Source organism: Rhea americana, unplaced genomic scaffold (genome assembly GCF_003343005.1).
Source record: "Rhea americana isolate MKP2758 unplaced genomic scaffold, rheAme1 scaffold_77, whole genome shotgun sequence".
Taxonomy (NCBI): Eukaryota; Metazoa; Chordata; class Aves; order Rheiformes; family Rheidae; genus Rhea; species Rhea americana.
Genome location: NW_028186945.1, coordinates 1,215,255 through 1,234,895, shown reverse-complemented (window position 1 = coordinate 1,234,895; position 19,641 = coordinate 1,215,255). Strand labels below are relative to the sequence as shown.

Sequence of the window (19,641 nt, the reverse complement as noted above, 5' to 3'; positions counted from 1 at the left end):
AACTTTAGCAATCAGTACAGAGATCTGAGTTGCTATATGAGGAATGAGAAAGGGTAGAAGAAGGGAAAAAATATAAAAAAAAAAATAAAAAAAAAAAAAAAAAAAAAAAAAAAATACAGGTACCACAAAGTCAAAGATCATTAAGAAATGTATGCTGTAGAAATACAACTCTTATTATTTGCAAGCAGCTAAATAAAACCTGAATTAAATCAAAGATCTAGTAAAGTCTGTGAGTTTTTGTTTTGTTTTCAGCAAATTTTAAAGTAATTAAAAAAAAAGTGGAGAAAAATATCTCTCTTAAATTTAATGGTAATATTTTACTCAAAAATTTAATATAAAGCTGGCTATATTGCTTAAATTTTATATAAGGACCACTCAAGTCAATTTTTCTAGAAATTACATAAATGAAGAATCAAATATTTGGATATCACATTTTCCTTAGTGGTCTTTTTCAGCTTCTATTAAAACAAAGAAAGCTGAATATGTAACACCATCCTTACTACTGCTAATCCTGGATAGCATTTTTAGCTTTCAGACAGAAACTCTTCTCCTATATTTGTAGTACTATAAATCAAATTATGGCCTCAAATTCAAAAAAACACTTCAAAGCATGCTTAACTTTGACTATTCACTTCCTAGATCAGTTGTTGCTTAACAGCAACCATTATATATATGTTACATCACTGCCTTCCCTTTTTTTAAAATAAAAATATACCTATAGTATACAAGAGGGGAGGAAAGAAAGGAAAAATTAAGGAGCTTTTTTTTTTTTAATCTCACAACCATTTTGCAGCTTAGAAGGAGGAAAGAAAAGAATACATTCAAGTAACTCATGTACAATATGTTTTATGCACTATTGTTTTACAAAATTGACATTTTATCATTTTAATTGCAAATATGTTAAATTAAAGATACTAAAAACATTAACGTGATCTATAGGTTTGTATTTCCCCAGCTGCGCATCAGTCTCAGGACTTCTGAAACTGATTCACAGAAGTTTAATAGGGTTTTTGGCTGGGTTAGTTTTAATCGACAATGGTTCCCCAACCTACCTTAAACCTGCATGAGTGTATGTGTGATCAGAGGAAAGAGGGTATGACAACAGCAGGAGCGAATGGTGGAACCAGGCAGAAGAAGAGGGAGAAACCTTTCCTTTCTTTAGCAGTGCTCGTTTATTTCAGATTAATGTTTTAACAAGAAAGCAAAACTGTCTGAAACATGAAAAATCAGTTGAGCGCTAAATAGAAACACTACGTTTTCATCCTAGGGAAAAATATTTTCTAATACTATCAAGGGGAATCCAGGCAAGTTATAGGCATAAGACAGAATAACCACATACTTCCATTGCTTCTTTAACTGTGCCATCTGAAGGGTGACCACCACCCAAAACCTCCTGCAATATTTATTCCTGCCTATTTGTATAGGAAGAAGAATTGCTTCTGAAGACAGAAGTAAGGCTTGCAAAGAGTTGGGAGTCTTATTTATTTTTAGATCAAGTGATATGATTGACAGGAGAGCACAAATACACTTTTTCGAATGTGATACAAGAAAAAACCTGTGTGTGGATGCTGACAGTACTTTTCTGTTGAGGACTGGCTTTTTAAGTTAAGGGGCGAGGGGAATCTGCTTCACATATTTCAATGAGTATTTTGTTACTCCATTCCCTCCATATGGTAAAAATCTTCAGAGGGCATAGAAATTATGCTCCCAGCATATGTTGTGCTCCTTTTTCGCCTCCCCTGGAAGTCATCTCTAATTATCACATCACAGTATTATGTCTAATTCTTATACTTGGGGTTGGTTTGTTTTTAAATACATGCAAGTGTTATAATTCCTCTACTTTCAATGATGCAGTATGCACAAAGCACAGGCACACAGTAACTGTGTTACAGAACATCTGCCGCTGGAAAAGAGCAGTCAATGAGCACTCATCAGGAATTCAGCACATTGAACTTCAGGCCTATCAAGCAGTACTAGAGTCTAAATGAAAAGGAAAACATCAACATACCTACAACAGGGATTAGAGGATAGGGGACAGAAAGAGAGATGGACTGAAATATCTTTCCGTATCTCCCAACTGCTGTGGCCCAAAGTGTCTTAGCACCAAAACATGTTAGCTAACAAACTCCATTCAGGTGCAGGATATAGTGCATGAAATTTTATGCCACTCATTTACAGTTCACAAATCACACCACATAAAGTACAATATTCTGAAAGTGTCACACAGATAAATAAATCCATTATTCTAAAAATGTCAATTAACAGGGTTCAAACCTCAGCCTGCCACTATAGTCTTGAAATTCTGTTCAACAGAATTGAACTTTAACTATCAAATGTCAACTGCTGTATCAGCAGGTGATCTGATCTAAATACTAATGGAAATAGTGAGAAATTTTTGACAAGTTTGAACTTTTGAATAGTTTGAACTAAGGTTTAGCTACAGTGCACTAAGTTTTCAGAAATGTGAATAGCATGCTGCTGCTTCAAAATTAAGTATTTGATAAACTCTGTATTAGCCAATAGTATAAATGACATACTTTAAAGCCAAACATGACATATATCAAAGTTCTTAGCTGAAATAAAGAAACAGGTTAAAATTGACCAAAAATATGACCAAATAGTAACTGCATCTACAATAAAAATTTAAGACATTTTCTATGCCTACCTCCACTTTAAAAAATTGCATTTGAAATTAAAAACCTTACACTCAGTTCAAAATTATCACCAATGTATAAATTCCTTCTTCAAAGTATAGTTTTCCATTATTTCACTATATTGCTTCAATCCTACAAATAGCACTAATCCCATTAAGGAATCCTGAAACATTAGAACTGAACTGTCTGCAGAATTAAAGTTTGTTTGCTACACCTTTACTTTTAAGCTTTACTTTACRCAATTCATTTTTGTATTTTCTCCAAAGCTCTTTAAGATCTAGCTTGAAACTGTAGTGAAGACGACTTTCCAGAAACTCTCATTAAATGAGCAAGAAGGTAAGCACAAGGAAAACTCTTACAGCTAGCATATGTATGTTTTGAGCTGCTAACATTAGCACTAAACTCAATTTAACAAAAAATCCATATTTTAATCCAAATAGAAGCTTAAAAACTAATCACTTTAAATATGCAAGACATGACACTATCATACTAAAGCTTGATCATGCCTATTTAATTTCAGTAATGCTGTCATTACATATGTGACAGCAACGTTGCTTAGGTGGGTTTATGCAGCACCATTCTAGAGGTTCTCTCCTATTACACCACCACCACATTTCCTAAATGGCTGCACTGTGAGTCAGATCAGAGAACAGATACAGCTTGAAGAAAAAGAAAAATCACTCAGGGAGTGTGGGCTGGACTTCTGAGGCAGATCCATTCCCTGAGTCAACTCACCAATGGCTGCATAAACAGTAAGGGACAAACTGGCACTACAACAATAACCAAGCCAAAAAGATAAAATATATTGAAGAGTGGTCTAAGAAAAAAAAAAAATTGGAGACAAGATCTCACTTCAACATAAAGAACTGTCTGAAAGGCAATGCGTAAATTGCAAGCTGTCAACTGTGTCATTATTAAACTCTTAAAGACAAAAACTGAATTATATACCAATTGTATACCAGAAACATTTTTAGGAGAATAATAATGATTCATTCATCACTAACCTGATTCACTGGCTCATTGAAGTTAGTAATAAGTCCAGCACGCAATGTAGATTTTTCTTCTTCAGAAAGAGCACTGTTAAAATAGATATATTTATCAGAATTTACCCAACTATTAACTCATATTCAGCATTGTTTTGTCACTATTAGTAGACAAAAGTTAAAATGATCATTTCCATTTGTGTATCTGTATTTTACTGGATGAAGATTACTTTTATGTGGTTTTCTTGAAACAATATATTTCAATTTCATAAGTTATCAAGACAATATTCTTTGTTTTTCACTATCTCAGGGACATTGGGAAAGATAAGAAACAGTGAAATAAAGATATCTTTATGAGGCCTTTTGACATCAGGGTTTTACATTTTGTTTTTATGTGATCTTTGGAACTACAAATGTCAAAAAGCAAGTACACGGGGTAAAATGCAAGGACTGATTATGAAAATATGGGAAAATATATGAATTATAAATTCTGATTGCTGTGAGGGAGTTTTCCAGTTATTACTGTGAAGATTGCTGACTCAAGCATGTCTCTGCTCACTTACGTTCTTGCATAATTAAAAATGGTGCCTGGTATAAGGCAGTCCTGGCACCAGACGAGAGCTTTTCATGCAAAAGCATGACTCCTTCTCTATTCACAAAAATCATCTTGCTGCATAAAAAAAAAAAAAAAAAAAAAAAAAAAAACACTTGATCTTCTAAAAATTATACCTTTGAATTACAAAAAAATATTGATACGGTTATCGAGAATGCAAGGGAAAAAAAGGAAAAATAATAAATTTTAAGCCATAAGGGTCAATTTTCATTCAAATGTAGCTTTAAACTACCTTTAGATTTCCTTTTAAGTGACCTCTTTAGCAGTTTAAAACTATAGGTTACTGTGTCATACCACTCCTGCACTGCTTTATACTGCATACGATCCCAGTAAATTCTTCAAGATCTGAACAGGAAACATAATAGGCTACTTTTAGAAATGCTTTGTCAGGATTTATAGATTATACTATCAGGAAAAAAAAATCACTTTCATTTTTTGATTGCACCCAAAAAAGCTGTCTCTGGCACATGATGGCCAAACTAAAATATTAACCTATTGCTTTTAGAAAGCGAGGTTTAAAATGATGCCTAAAGCTCCTTAAAAAAAAAATCATAGGTTCTATACTAATTAAGGCAAGTATTAAAGGATCAAATCAAAATAATAATAATAAACCCCAGAATTTACCGTAAGATCAATTATTTGCAGTAGTTTTTCTAGTCTCCTCCATCCCATGTATAACAAATCCTCTCCATTTGCAAATCACAGACCTTTCTTAAGTACAGAATGCGGTGTGGGGAGAGGGTGAATTATTTTTTCATAAGCGACTTTGAACTACCAAACTAAGTCTAAGTTTCGGAGATAACTTACAGCATGCAGGAAACAAAGTTGATTGACTTTTACCAAGAAGTAAGCTCCAAAATAATTTTAAATGAAATTAAGTTATGCCTAAAAATATTTTGGGTAATGTTTACAAAAATTTATTCAATAGTAAAAGGTTTTTGTTCAGAAAACTATTTTACTTATTAATCTGAAGCCAGTAAATGACATTTAAAAAGTGCTTACTATATTAACAGTAATGCACTATTAATACTTACTATAGTATTACTTACTATAAATGTTATTGTTAAGCTTTTGATTTTTACTAATAAAACAGAAAGAAAGAAAAAGAAAATGGAGTCATTGGGATGAGCTCCTCAGAGAAGCTTATCATAAGCAAAGCAAAGCTTTTCACTGTAACGAAAACAACTAGAAAAATTAATTCAGATGCAAGTGGTATATTTAATTTTTAATCTTAGATGCATTAGTCTAAGAATCTCTAATCATTCGTCAGATGTGGAGGAACTTAACACTTAGCTAATACAACAGTGACGCCTGCTGGACGTTAAACCCACAGCTACACATTTCCCCACTGCAGGGTTCATACCAGATGAAGCCACGGAAAAAGATAATCTTTAGCCTCTTTCAATGCATTGTAAGAAAGGCACACAACTACATACAAAAATTACAGAGTAGAAGTTAGGAAGAATGTCTGTCATTCAGACTTCTAAGTTCATTTTACTTTACTACTGAGTTTCACCAAGTAAAAAAATAAAGCAAGAAAGGTTCTTGTAGAGAACTAGGCGTTTGCTTCAAAATCTTTACAGTTTGCTCTTCCACAGTTGGCAGTTTCAGAGTCTGATTTTTTTCTGTATTTGTGGAATGGAGAAAACACGCATTCAGAGTTTTTAAAATACTGCTGGACCTCTTTAAAAAAATTTACTACTTAATAAACAAAAATTCTATGTCTGAAGAACTATTTATAATTCAAACAAATAAAAACATGATTTAAAAGCTCCTGAAGTTGCTAGAACAATAATCCAATCAATGAAAGTCCACAAAAAACAATAATTGATAGCAATTCTCAGTGAAATCGAAAACATGTTCCGAAAAAAGGTACTCTTAATAGCACTCAGATTCAAGAAAAGCTGTTAAGAACTGTAGAAAGGCATCAAAACAAACCAGCAAGATCTGCAAAATCATAAAATGAGGTCACCTTTGCAGAACACTGAAAACACTGCAAAAATAATAGGCCAAACTCTGCCTGAAAAGAGCCTGAAAAACAACCTCTGTCCCAACTACTGTCCTCTCCAAAGAATTCAGGATCTCGAATCAATGCTCTTTCCCTACTTCGCAGGAGTAGCAGCTGAGGAAAAAAACCACAATTCTCAGCAGAAGTAGGATAAAGCCAGTCCTGCTAGACTCAGCTAAAAATAACTTCCACGCATTTGTACAACAGAGATATTTAACTTACTGAGGACYCTTCTGGAGATTAAAAGTTCTCCACAAGTACATAAATATTCTAGACAAATTGATTACTGTTCATCGTTTCCTTTAGAACTATCTGTAGCCCTGATGTACTGAGGAATTAAGGCTATGTTCACATGTTATTTGTCTGCGAGAACCCTCTCCAATTCTCAGAATTCTTGAATGTATCTGTCCAAATTCAACTAAATTTGACAAAGGGCAGAAATGGTAGAGATTATTTTTCCATAGGTTCTTTGAAAATCAACAACAGAGTACAGGAGACAGACCCGAGTTAACATCCTACAGGAAAAAGACATATACAATATAAATTCAGTTGCTGCCTTTCAGAGGCAGCAGAATCCAGTCAACATAGGCACACCTCTAAATCCAATACTTGCCCAACCAAACAGGCTGGATACATCAGAAAAAGCTTTGAGGCACTATGTACATGGACAGGTGACAGATGCCAACCTAAGRGAGCCAAGAGTTTTGCAAAAATTAAAAATTCTACAACGAAACCTTCAAAAAAATCACTGTATCCACTGTTTACAGAACAACTGACTGAGAAATTACAGCTTAAAAAGAGCATTTCTCAAAATATGTCCAATATACTGTACTGAGAATGATCTGGGGAGCATGAAACATTGGCAAGGTATCACATTTGAGAAACATGTAAAAAGAAATTCTGATGATGGGGAGAAAAAGTGGGCTTATATCGGAAAGTTAGTAGAGATATACTCCATACAATCTTTAAGAGTAGCCAACGATATTTTTTTGTTTATATATTTAACCACATTAAATTTGCAAAAATAAAAAAAAAAAGAACACTGAAAGACTGTTATTCAATTTTCACATCAGCTCAAACAGCTAAACTGTAGTCATTAACTCTACAGGAAGTGAGCTAAAGATTTTTCTACTGTGTTATTGACATTTATTTGAAAAAAATTAACATACTGAAACAGTGTATTTTAATTGGTTCACTAATGCTTACTTATTAAGCACCAGTAATTTAAACAGCATTATCTCTTCTCTTTAACAAGAAAGGCCAAAGATATATGCCTTTTTCCACACAAGATGGTATCTTCCTCTTTCAGAAAAGGCAATCTGAATGTTTGTAGATGTAATGCAATCTGATACTAATCTGCATTCACAAATATTTCAGTGCTTCACATAATCATAGGGTACTACATTGACAATTTGGAATGCCCTGCAGATGTAGAATTTCATCATTTTTCCCCCTTTTTGCCACACAAATTTGGCAGATCTTCAAAAAAGCCTACAATGTAAGGCAAAATACATGAAGCTATCTCAAACAGCACAAAATACAAATGGTGCCATGGTTTCAGAACAAGCTCAGATTCATCATCCATAAAAACTGGACCTGAACTTCCAGCTCATTCCAGATGTAAGTCTGACAGTGATGTCCCCAACTACTTTACTAGCATATGAGACTGAACACTTCTAAATTTTTCTCATTTCCTGACAGCACTGAAAGCAAATCAAAACCCTTTCTGAACTTACACCTACTTTTTAAAGGAAAAAAACAAATAAAAAAAAAAAGAACACCTTACACGGAACACTGAAAAGTGTTATCGTATATAGTTCTGTATGTATCATAAAAGTTTCCAAGAGGGCTGTTATAATTTAAGTAAATAATTTGGTGCTCAAGAATATGAGTTAGACAGCTAGTCTCTTTGGAGAACTTCCTGTCAGATGTTACCAGAAGCCAAGTATCACAATAATTTTAAAAAAAGCATATCAAAAAGTCTATAATGATAGCTACTCTCCCTCTCATGTACATATTCAATCTGAATTCTAATTTAACTTAGATTTAACGTCACCTTAATAGTCTCTCTGAGAGACTTCCTACCTCTCATATCTGCCACTACCAGAAAGTTCAGGTATTAACTTTATAAAACTCATCACACCACTTCAAATCTGGAATCTATGACCCACCTTCGTAACTCAGCTCTTAACGATGAACAAAGCTGTAAAACACAATATGAAAACAGACTGGTCCATTAATGACCTAAAAACTTTTCAACATGGTGGGGGGAATATATAAGTTTTTATTAATGTCATTGTAAATTCCAAAGTAAAATCTCTTCTATCAACCAAAAAGTTTGCTGTTTTCCCATTGGGTAAGTGTAACAGAATCTACCATAAAGGTAAGTGAAAGAAATTTCCAACTTACTGTGGCGCCACCCGTCTCCAATACCGATCAATTCCATTCTTGAAGTATAGCACAGCTAACCATCTCACATTCACATCCAGAGTATGATTTGTAAAGATATTCTGTTAAAGAGACGTTAAGAAGTTAAAAGCTACTTAATGTGCCACAGACAGACTAGGAGTTGTATAAAGACATGCACTAGTGTATGTATAAATACATGTATCTGCAAATATACAGGTGTATATAAAAATGAATTAGTCGACATTTGACAAAAACATTAAATGACATGTTAGAAACTAAAAAGAAAAATAGAAAAATGCTARAAAAATGCTTATTATTACCTCTACTACTTAATTTATAAAAAATAAACCCAAAATATAGGGTGAATGTATTTCTAATCTTGTTTGGCATAAAAGGCAAAAAATAGGTACTAATTACCAGCACCAGGCAGTTATTACACTCTTCCATGATACAGCTGGAATCTTAGTAGAAAAAGTAATTATACTGTATTGCACAAGGATATAGTATTGCACAAACTCCTGAGATCTTTCAGGAGAGTTTCTTTATTATCTTGTCACGTGCTAAGAACCTTCTTGCCTACCAACACTGACTGGAAAACAGTGACCTGGTATGAAAGCACTTCTCAAACTTGCCTGTGGAGGTCCTATAAAGATATACCCTGTTCCTCTACACAGTGTAAGTGTTAAGATGTTGCAGTAGTTTGGCACATTTTTAAATTCATTTCACCTTGGCATTACTATTTTCCAATCATCTTTAACTTGCACAGTGTTAGAGCAAAATGTAAATAAAAATACCAAAATACACAGTATGCTAGATGTTTAAGTATATAAGCTGTCCAAGATGGTTCTTTTACACTAGGATTAGTTGGATAGTAAAAACCTGAACATCACTATTCTATTTACACTAAGYAGCACTGTTCATTATTATGCTTAGTTCATGTGACCTTGACTTCTGTATGTTACTAAAGACATATATTGTAGAATCAGCTGTACAAAGCAGTATTCACTTCAAAATGGCAAGAGAGCACATGATAAAGGAATCCCAAGATAATAAAATACAAAGTCGTGCATACTGGCAAAAGAAAAGACAAGTTTCATAGACCAGTGAATTCCAAATTACAAGCTCAGGAAAATTACTCCTTTTATTATGGCTATTACTCAAAATCTCCAGACGAACTCAAAAGCCAAATAGAACACCTGGATCTGGGACTGAAAAAACSCCAAGAAATATTCAAAATCTATTCTCATCAAAGAACTGTCCCATCTAGAACACTACATGAAGTATAAGCTAGTCTTAAAAAGAGAATCTGAAGAGATATAGAAAGATCATAAAAGGGTAACACACAAAGAAACTTATTCCCATTCCCACAGGCTAGAGACTTAAAACACAGCAATTGCTTACTTTTGAAAATTTCTACAGTTGAGAAGATAGCTACATATCTATACATATATTCACGTGTGTGTGTGTATACATATAGATATATAAGCATACTTACACAGAGCTAAAATTACAAATAAACGCAGACAAACTCTATGGCAAAGGCAGGGGTAGAACTGAGTTTGTCAGCTCAAAATTCCCCCCCCCCCCCCAAAAAAAAAAAAAAAAAAAAAAAAAAAAAAAAAAAAAAACACTTTCCTCTAAATCCCCTTACTTCAACTTTTCCCATAAATGAGGCAGAGAGTCTATAGAGAACAGAACATGTCACTAAACAAATCTGAATCATTCATCCTGTGCACTAAACGCAGACATTTATAGGAAAATCAGTTTATCTGTATGTCATTTAAGACTACTCTAAACACACGTGCACAGAAGAAGCTGGCAGTAATGACACTTAAATTCTGCATGCCTTCTTTGAAGCTTTTGGGGCTACTTCTGAGTTTGTTTCCATCACTTGGACCCATGTTAATGCATTCATTTCATTAGCACATATAGTAACACCTTTCAAGTATTCACTTTTTCAGGTACCTTACTACCAACCTGGYCATATCCCTGAGAATCTCCCTCAGTTGACAAAAAGGAAAGCAATTTCAACTGAGTGTCAAACTTAGTACATTGAAAAGCATGTAGAACTTCTTGTACAACAGCTATCATAATTCATTGCCTTCACAATAAAGAACAGCTGGTTCATTCATACAATGAGGTTGAAAACTACCGGGGAAAATAGAAGTGTCACTGACTTATCAGGCAGAAAAGACAATTCCTTTGGGAAGGGTCATCTTGGCCTTCTGTTACCTACAATTCACAACAGGCTGCCAACAAGCTTAGCACTAGAGGCCCATCAATTCACGCTGCTGGAAGTTGAACTTCCTCCTTCCTCCTTTTCCTGAACGCATGGAAAGGAATCTGAGACAGGTTGATGGTGATGCCTCACACAGCACGGCGTAAGGATATTAGTAGCTGGACCACAACTACTCAAAGCTTATCTCAGCTAGAGGTCAAACTCAGAATTATTCAGAACATAAGTAATAGCACTTTTCTGCTACATCTTACCAACAAGACTGAATAAAAACCTGGCTGTGTCTCCCACTGCTTCAGYTGTTCTTCAGCTGGTTTCAGCACTGCAGTATCTTGACTGGTAGCTTGTGTCAAGACTCTCAGAACAATAGTGCTAGCACTATTGAGATCCATGAAAGTCTAGGAACATTTTAAAGGGGAGAAAACACTTAATAAATAGAGTATTAAACACTAACATTAAAAATGATAGAGCATTAACATTAAAAAGTTAAATCCTGTGAAATGCTTTGATCCTATTMCTGCAAAGAATATAAAACTAAGCACACTTGATCAACTTACAAAATCAGTTCCCTCCCCTGAGGAAAATTACAGACAAGTATTTTCATTCATGTTATTTAAACATCTCATGCTAACTTTTCATTAGATTACATAGTGCAAGATCACATCCACTCATAGACAGTGCCAAGGTACAGAGTGATTAAACTATTTTGCTCTCAGAAGTTCCTCAGCAGAAAAAGCAAGCAATAAGTCTATCATTACAAGCACCTTTACTAAATTTGAGGAATTCGAGAAAATATTTTGATATTGTTTTTAAACTGGTTACCTCTCCTGTGAAGCACAGCAGATGGAGCAAAACTGCAATCAATTACAACTTCAGCTGAAGGCAGGGTAAACCATGGGATTATCTGAAAAAGGTAGATATGTAGAGTATCAATAGTTTTGTATTTTGTAGATAATTTTTCCCCAAAAGAGAAAGCGATCCATTTCACACAGTTAATTTCTATTAAAAAAAAATAGGTAGATTTGAGTTATCTATTTAAAAGAGGTCAAACTGTAGAGTTTCAGAATTAATTCTAAAAGAAATTGAATTTTCTCAATCTATTTGTATTCCTAATTATCCATTTAAGCATACAAAATGCTAGTTCAGCTGAACTGAGAATGCCAATTGCCTATTTTCCAGCATAACCACATTCTTATACTCTAAAGACATAACTAAACACTGCCCTCCAGATGACACAAAACAGACATATTACATTTATCACRACTACAGAAACAGCATCATGCCAAAGAGAAATGTATATATAAATAATTATGACGTCCGACAATAAACAAAACTGGTTTTCTGTCTATAAAAGCTTGTGTTTATAACCTACATAAACTTTGCATAATACAGATCCATGTTAAACAAACTACTTTTACATTTTAAGTAAAGTTTTCTAAATAAACAGCTAAGCACACTTCAATTCTCTTCTACAAACAGGCTCAGGGATTTGTTTTTGTTTAATAGCAAAGAACTGACTTAGTTTGTCTTTACAACCTCCACCCAGAAGAAAATTTGAGTTGGAAAATTTTAAAGATGATAATATGAAAGCCAAACAATTTGAACCTGATTTTAATACAAGTATAACATTTTGAGTTTTTTGAAAAAGAAAAAAAAAAGACGCACACCATTCTAACATAAAAACAAGCAGCAAGATAAAAGACACTACCAATAGCCCTGCACAATTAAAAAAAGAAAACCCGAACATTAAAGCTCATGACACATAACCAGGTCTCCAATCATTTACAACAAAAATGGACTAAATATTGAAGCTCCTAAGGTTAAAAGAAAAAAAAAAAAAAAGAAAAAAACCTCTGTATACTCTCAAATATACTAACTACTAAATAATCTTTCTTTTTAGAGTAATAATCTAACAGACCAAATAATTCAACTCTGTCTTAGACTTCCTATGGTGATACATCTTTTTATCTTTCTGCTTTAGCTCTCCTGCGAAATAGGTCTACCTTCCATTTCTTCTGACTTTTCTACTTCTACCTTCATCTCAACCTTTATCAATTTGCAGATTCTCTAAAAATTTCTTAAGATTTTGAAACCTTTACATAATAAAATGAAATATACTATCTCAGCTTGCTTCTTAAAAGACTATTAATTTCCAAAGAACTAAGACACTGATTTAGACTGTAGAGTCAAATTGAGACTGGTTTATTCTGTGGAGCATACTGCCTACAAAAAGGCAGAAAAGCATCATGTTAACTTGTAACAATTATAATAGGTACGTGGTAGTGATTTCATTTATTTCCATTGCAAAATAAATTTATACTTATCTCACACCACAAAACAAGAAAAAGTGACACACTACAAAACAAGACAAAACTGATAAAGTATCATTCTGAAGAATCTAACCAACAATTTTTTTATATTAAAAAACAGCAGACCATCAGTCCTAACTGCTAGACAGAACCTCAAGAACAGAGAGCGCTTTCAAAATTCAAGCCAAGCCTGTAGAGCATGTGCAATGTTCAAGAAAAACAAAAAAACCCCACAAAAGTAACTTCAGCCTCAGATAAAYTGACGATTTTAGGCATTTTGCTAAACAGTATTCTTCAAATAATGACTTGCCACAGGAAAACTGCATATATATCAACAGTGAATCAGCAGCACCTACCCAGGTATTTGCTGAAGATCCATTCCAAGGACATGCTYATTTGAGAGAAAAAATGGATTATGAAACATTCATCTAACAACCAATTTTGCACCACAAAAAGACTATGCCTATTAGACAAAATTATTTCTCAGTTACATTCAAAGCTGATGATGAAAGAGGGTTTTTTGTATTTTTGGCAGGGGTAGAAAAGGGAAGGGTTACTTTTTTGTGGGGAATGGTGTTGCTACTAAAGATTTATAAAATTGATATACTAATCAAGAACATTTCTCATCAAGTGGCTTAAAATCAGCAAAACACAAAAACTATGATGATGTTTTTCATTTTCTTATTTCAAAATAATCAGCTAGCAGACTTAAAGACGACAACAGTCAAAGAGAAATATACACAAAGCTTTCTTTTTTTTTTTGATGCTTCTCATTCCTGAAAAGGCCTATATTTTAAATAAAAAAAATGGGCAGACACTGCTGTAAGAACAGCCTTAGCATGTCAGAACAAAAGTTCATTTAACTCAGTGTCCGGTCTCTTGACAGGAACTATAGTAGATATATAGGGAAGATCACCAGAACTGGCTGGTCTTGTAACGACATTTCCAAAAAATACTCCTCCATCCTCCAGAAAACTGTGGTTCAAGAACATCATAATAAGTAGGGTATTTAAATTTAACAAAGTTCAATAGATTTAGCTTTCCATAAATTKGCATGTCTGCTTTCTGACCCCAAATGAACAATACTCCTCACACAAGATTGGATGAGGCTATCGCAAACAACATAACAAAACTGAAGTTCTAAAGAATAATATCTCTAAAAATGGGGAAATTTTGAAGATTAACTTTATATATGTCATTATAAATGTATTTAAAATATTTAAGGAAGCAGTAGTTCTATATTAATTTAATATTTATTAAATAAGAATTAACAAGAAAAACATCAAGATACATGTTTTGAAATACATCTTTGTTTCATCAGTATGAAACATTAGGTCCATTTATTAAAATAAGTCAAACACCATATAATGAAAAAAATCAATAGAGCTATTCCAATACAATAGTAAGAAACATGTTCTAGTTTCATCCAAGACCCCCGCTTCRAAAAAAAATTAGGAAAATAATATACAATCACTTTATTTTTTTAATGGATTTCTGCTTGAATGTTCTTTCATCTGATAAATGCATTTATATTTGCAYGCAGTTGATAAAGAGCCCACAATTTACCTCTAGGTTTTTCAGGAAGGTAGAGGGAATTGTGCTACACCATATTATAAAACACTCAAACAGAATTTAATATAATTGGCTATATAGCAAGAACAATCGCAATGACTATAAATAGAATTATTATGTATTTTAAGAACACACAAAAAGAGTATTTTGAATTATACAAGCTTATAGAAGCTTCTTCTAATAAAAAATGCTAGGAAACAAATAGCAATAACACAGCATTATTGCTGGAATTTTACAAAGTCCATAGCAAGCATATTTTAAGTATCCGTACAGCACAGAACAACATGTTTGTTGCTTTCATTTTCAAGAGATTCCACTAAACAATTTCTGCTTTCTTTTAATGATAGCACTCATTATAGTCCTTTTTTTTTTTAAATTATTTTCCTAGTTTTCTGATAAAAAACACACTCATTATTTCAAATCATTCCTTGAAGCGCCAAACTGCAATTTTGTATTTGTAGTTTAGGCTAACTACAAATACATATTTGTATAAAAACATATATATATATATATAAATGATATAAACAGGTATGGTCACTAGAATAAATAGTACCACCCTGTGCTTGTCCCTGTACCTCTTCAACACCTCAAGTTGGAGATGGAGGGGAAATACACTGGTATTCATTTGGATCCAGCTCCCAAATCATTTCCATACCACACTGCTACACAGGTACTTGTGCTGGGCATAAAAAGTAGGCAGTTCAGATGCAAGCTGATGCTACCTCATCAGTAGTGCTTGTTTATGCCAGCTTAAGATAATAATTAAAAGTGCACTGTGATGAACAAGTCTTTTGACATCTTTTAGAAAATCCATGACTTCAACATTCCCTCTTCAACTACTGAACTTTCAAGTAAAGCTAATTCCTAAAGYTGGGGTACAATTCTTTATATTAATTTACTTCTTACCAAAACAGAATACAGATTTAGAGCAAAATTACATATTACTACAGTCTCAACCTAGTAATTACCCTGAAAGTGAGACAATCATTTTTTCTCTTTCCTCAGTTCCSCCCAGGCCCCAGCTTCTCCCTTTCCTCACCTTTCCACTCCTTTCCTTGCCCTAGCTCTGTTTCCTTTCCTTGCCTCATCAGGCTTCTTGCTAAGCCAGGTGAACTCACTAATTAGCAAAATTAGCAAATTGAGCCATCTGAGTACATGGTCCAGCAGGCACCACACTGACTAAGGGAGAAAGGAGGAACATAGGACTCTCAGCAGTTACAAGCCAGAAAGATTCATCACATGCAATTTCAGCCCTAGGATAAAGTCCTTATAATCCCTTCTCATAAACAGGATTTTGTGAATAAACTTAACCTCTGTATATGCTTTGTAAAGATAATTGATTCAGTCAAGACAATAGCTCACATCTTATGCATTAATGGATCCTCTACAATACAGCTTTCATCATCATGTACAGACACTTTTATGATACCAATTCCTGCAGATAARACCCAGCTAGGTTTGACATCTAATTGATAGAGACACTTAAGAATATCATAAAACTATGTTTTTTTTCAGACAAGGAAGAAAATCTTCATCACCTCCAAGCAAATGTGAGTGGAAGTATACAAAATATACAATATACTGTCTACTGAATACCTATAGAGCTTAACTCATAGTTCAACAAGTACCACAAGACTATTCCTAGTGCATCAGATGAAATAGATGAAATGAGTATCAAATAGCTGTTATCCAGAAGACATATAATACACCAAATGTCACCCCTCAACACAGTAAGAAAGTCTTCAAATACCACAAATASCAGTATCTCATCTTTATCTGCCTCTCTTCCAGTGTCCTGCACTTCCATTGACACTCAAACTCCTTTATCTCCTTTCCACTGCAACAGTCCAAAACTTGAACTCTGCTTTCTCTGCTCTACTGTTCATTATATAATTCCCCTTCTAAATAGGTATCTGTAGACATATTTTATTTTAGAGAATAGTCCGAGTGTCTTGATTGTTCTGCCACACTGGTTGAACATTTTCTCTGAATAGCCTGTCCTTTTGATTGAGGCAAATTGTATCCCGGTACTTCTCTCAAAATATTGAAATATATCCGAATTTTAGAATCACATGTTAGATCTCCAAACAAACCATCAAGGACCACTACTCTATCTGCAAGGAAACAGAAGTTTACTTCAGTAGAAGCCTACAAACTTCACTTTTCCTGGACTTCAAAGAACACAGTGTAACAACTCATTCATATCCAAGCAATTAATTCTGTACTTTTTTTTTTTAATCTGTTGTTAACAATTCTTTTCCACCATAATGAGCTGCAAGAATTGATTCAGTTAAAATTCTGTTAAATTAGGAGACAGCAGTAAATATTATCACCCAAAACATACTATGTGTTCACTGTTAATAAGGCAAACCACAGACTGGGCTACTTTAGGAAGAACATGGCAAGTGGCTCAAGGAGTCTCACTGTTGTTTACTCAATACTAGGTGAGACTGCTTATAGAATACTGTGGCCAGTTTTGTCATCACCCCTCTCTCTTTCCTCTGTTTGAGAAGATGAGTCCTTTGAGAAGAAGGGGTCTAAAGCAGATAACCTATCCTCCTCCGGTAAGGAGAAGGCTAAAAGATGATTTAGTAGTTACCTATAACTTCAGTAGTCATCAGTAGGAAATAAGTGCCAGTAGAATGGCTTCTTATTAATGGCAGAAGATAAACAAGTGGCAAAAGCCACAAAATGCAGCAAGCTGAACATCAAGAAAAACCCTTTCCACTAGGAGAGCAATGCATCACGGGAACAGAGAGGCTGTGCAACCTGAACCCTTGGGGATTCTCAGGACTTGACTAGACAAGCTACACCTGACCTAATCTGGTGGTGAGAACAGTCCTGCTTTGAACAACAGGCTAGAGTACATGTCTCTAGAAGTGCTTTCTGACAAAGCTTCTCTGWCTCTGCACTTCACACACTTACCACAGACAGCAGAAGGACATGGGAACAATTAAAGCAAGAATGTAGCGAAAGTCACTAGCATAAAAAGAGCACCTTCTTACACAAGCTCAGAGCAGAGGCAGTGAAAAAGATTCAAAGCCAAAATGTTAAAAATTACAAAGAAACACAAAAATCCTGACCTAAGTCTTCCCTATCGTTTGATCTTCCTGTGACACCATTTTGCTAACAAGTTACTAGTCTGTTCAGCTACCTTTCCGTTTACTTTTGGAAGAAATAAAATATATTCAAAAATGCATTTTCAGCTAGAAGTATTGTGGCTGAATGATTCACATGCTCGAGCCCTACTTTAGACACAAGCGAAAGGCTAAGCTTTCTTTGTCCAGATTAACTCAACTGAAAATGGTATCTGATTGTTCACACTAGTTGCTCCAAAGAATCACACATGACAGTTGCTCCATCATACTTGAGTTTGTACCTGATTGCAGTATATGCCTCAGTCTCACTAGCCAAAAAGTCTAGTCATACCTAGATTCCTACACCCAAAATAGCCACTATTCTCTATTATTTTTAAGTGGATGACTTAATTAAGGTGAGTGTTTTAAGCATATTTCTTTTAAAGACAACTTGAAAAACAAAGTTTCCATTCTAAAAGGCCACAAGAACCACTTCTGGGTCCTCTTCTGAGTCGAAGGGTCTAATACAAGCGCTGTCATTCCTTCTGATGCTCACATGACACATCAGTAGTCCATTTAAGCGTTTTTATTATTTTAATTTTTATAACAAATTGGCATGCAACAGCTGAAATAGAAACTTCAGTTCCAGTCTGCCTTCATCCTCCGAAACAGGCTACCAGCCATTTCAAAAGACAGTTAAAAACAGCTTCTGGTAATACAGTCTTAAAGTGTACTGTATGTAGGGTTTGGGTAACAGGAAACTTTCATGCATATGCTATGAAATACATTTCTACATAATGGTACAATAAAGGAATAAGAGGGGAAAAAGCAGCCAATAAAGGACGACTAGCCATTAATTTACGCTTCAAGAAGTCAAAACTCATACAGAACATAGTATTTATGAAGACTGAAGTTCTCATATATTAAGAATGCCAATTTGAAAGCCATGCCAAATGCACTGCAGACATCATCTGAGCTATTAAGCTAATGGAAGCGATATATGTAGCAGCATACATTGGAAGCAATGTCAGTACTATATGTAGGGCATGTTCTTACATAACACACGTTACTGTCTTCTAAGATAATGCAAACAGAAGAAATAACTCACTGCTACTGCACTGAATTTGCCTTTGATTCTGGGAAGAAGTTGCTTTCCAGTAAGACCTCAGCTGCTGCTGTTCAAAACCCTGTAAGAAGAAATTAATCACTTTTAATGGAAGATCAACGCATGCTTTTCTCATTTCTGCAAAACACAAGTTCTATCACACTGTGCAGCTTAATGCCTCCCTTCTTCTGATGCCTTCCCACCAGTCTTATCCAGACTGAAAACTGTTTCAACAAGGAATAGGAAAATAGCTGCATGGAACACACATGCAACAGCTCTTCCTTCCTTCTGCAGTCCAAGGAAATACTTCGATGTTACCGAACAATATAAAACAAAATGGTTATGGAGCATAATGGAGCTCCCTTATCCTTGGTGGCCTATGAAGTCTGCACAGGACAAAAATGCACAGAAGCAGAAAAGGGCTGTTTCCCCAGCGATGCACAGCACCGACCCTTCCGACCGGAATGCCAGCGATGACAGGAGGAGCCCGTGCAAGCAGGTTAACGGGCACCGGGAGGAGCAGCGCACAGCGCAGTCCAACTCTACAGCTCCTTCGCCCCCGACACGAAAAATCTGAGCAGCTCCTTCCTCCAGCCGACTGCCTAACCCAAGCCAAACCGCCTTCTTCCTTTCGCTGCCGCTCTCCGCGGCCTGCCGCCGCCCGCCCCGGGAGCC

The 19,641-nt window shown here is 34.8% G+C and overlaps 1 protein-coding gene across 1 annotated transcript in view; it reads right to left on the bottom strand.

The window, feature by feature from the left end:
• The window catches only part of IPO11 (importin 11), a 101,246-nt gene extending 81,872 nt beyond the window's left edge, over positions 1 to 19,374 (bottom strand). The window contains exons 1-5 of the mRNA XM_085322428.1: positions 18,970 to 19,374; positions 11,726 to 11,807; positions 11,158 to 11,301; positions 8,668 to 8,768; positions 3,659 to 3,731 (exon numbers count right to left, since the gene is read on the bottom strand). Coding sequence (XP_085178554.1) covers positions 3,659 to 3,731; positions 8,668 to 8,768; positions 11,158 to 11,295 — 312 coding nt within the window. The 5' untranslated portion in view covers positions 11,296 to 11,301; positions 11,726 to 11,807; positions 18,970 to 19,374. The remainder of the gene's footprint in view (positions 1 to 3,658; positions 3,732 to 8,667; positions 8,769 to 11,157; positions 11,302 to 11,725; positions 11,808 to 18,969) is intronic.
• Positions 19,375 to 19,641: the final 267 nt, after the last annotated feature.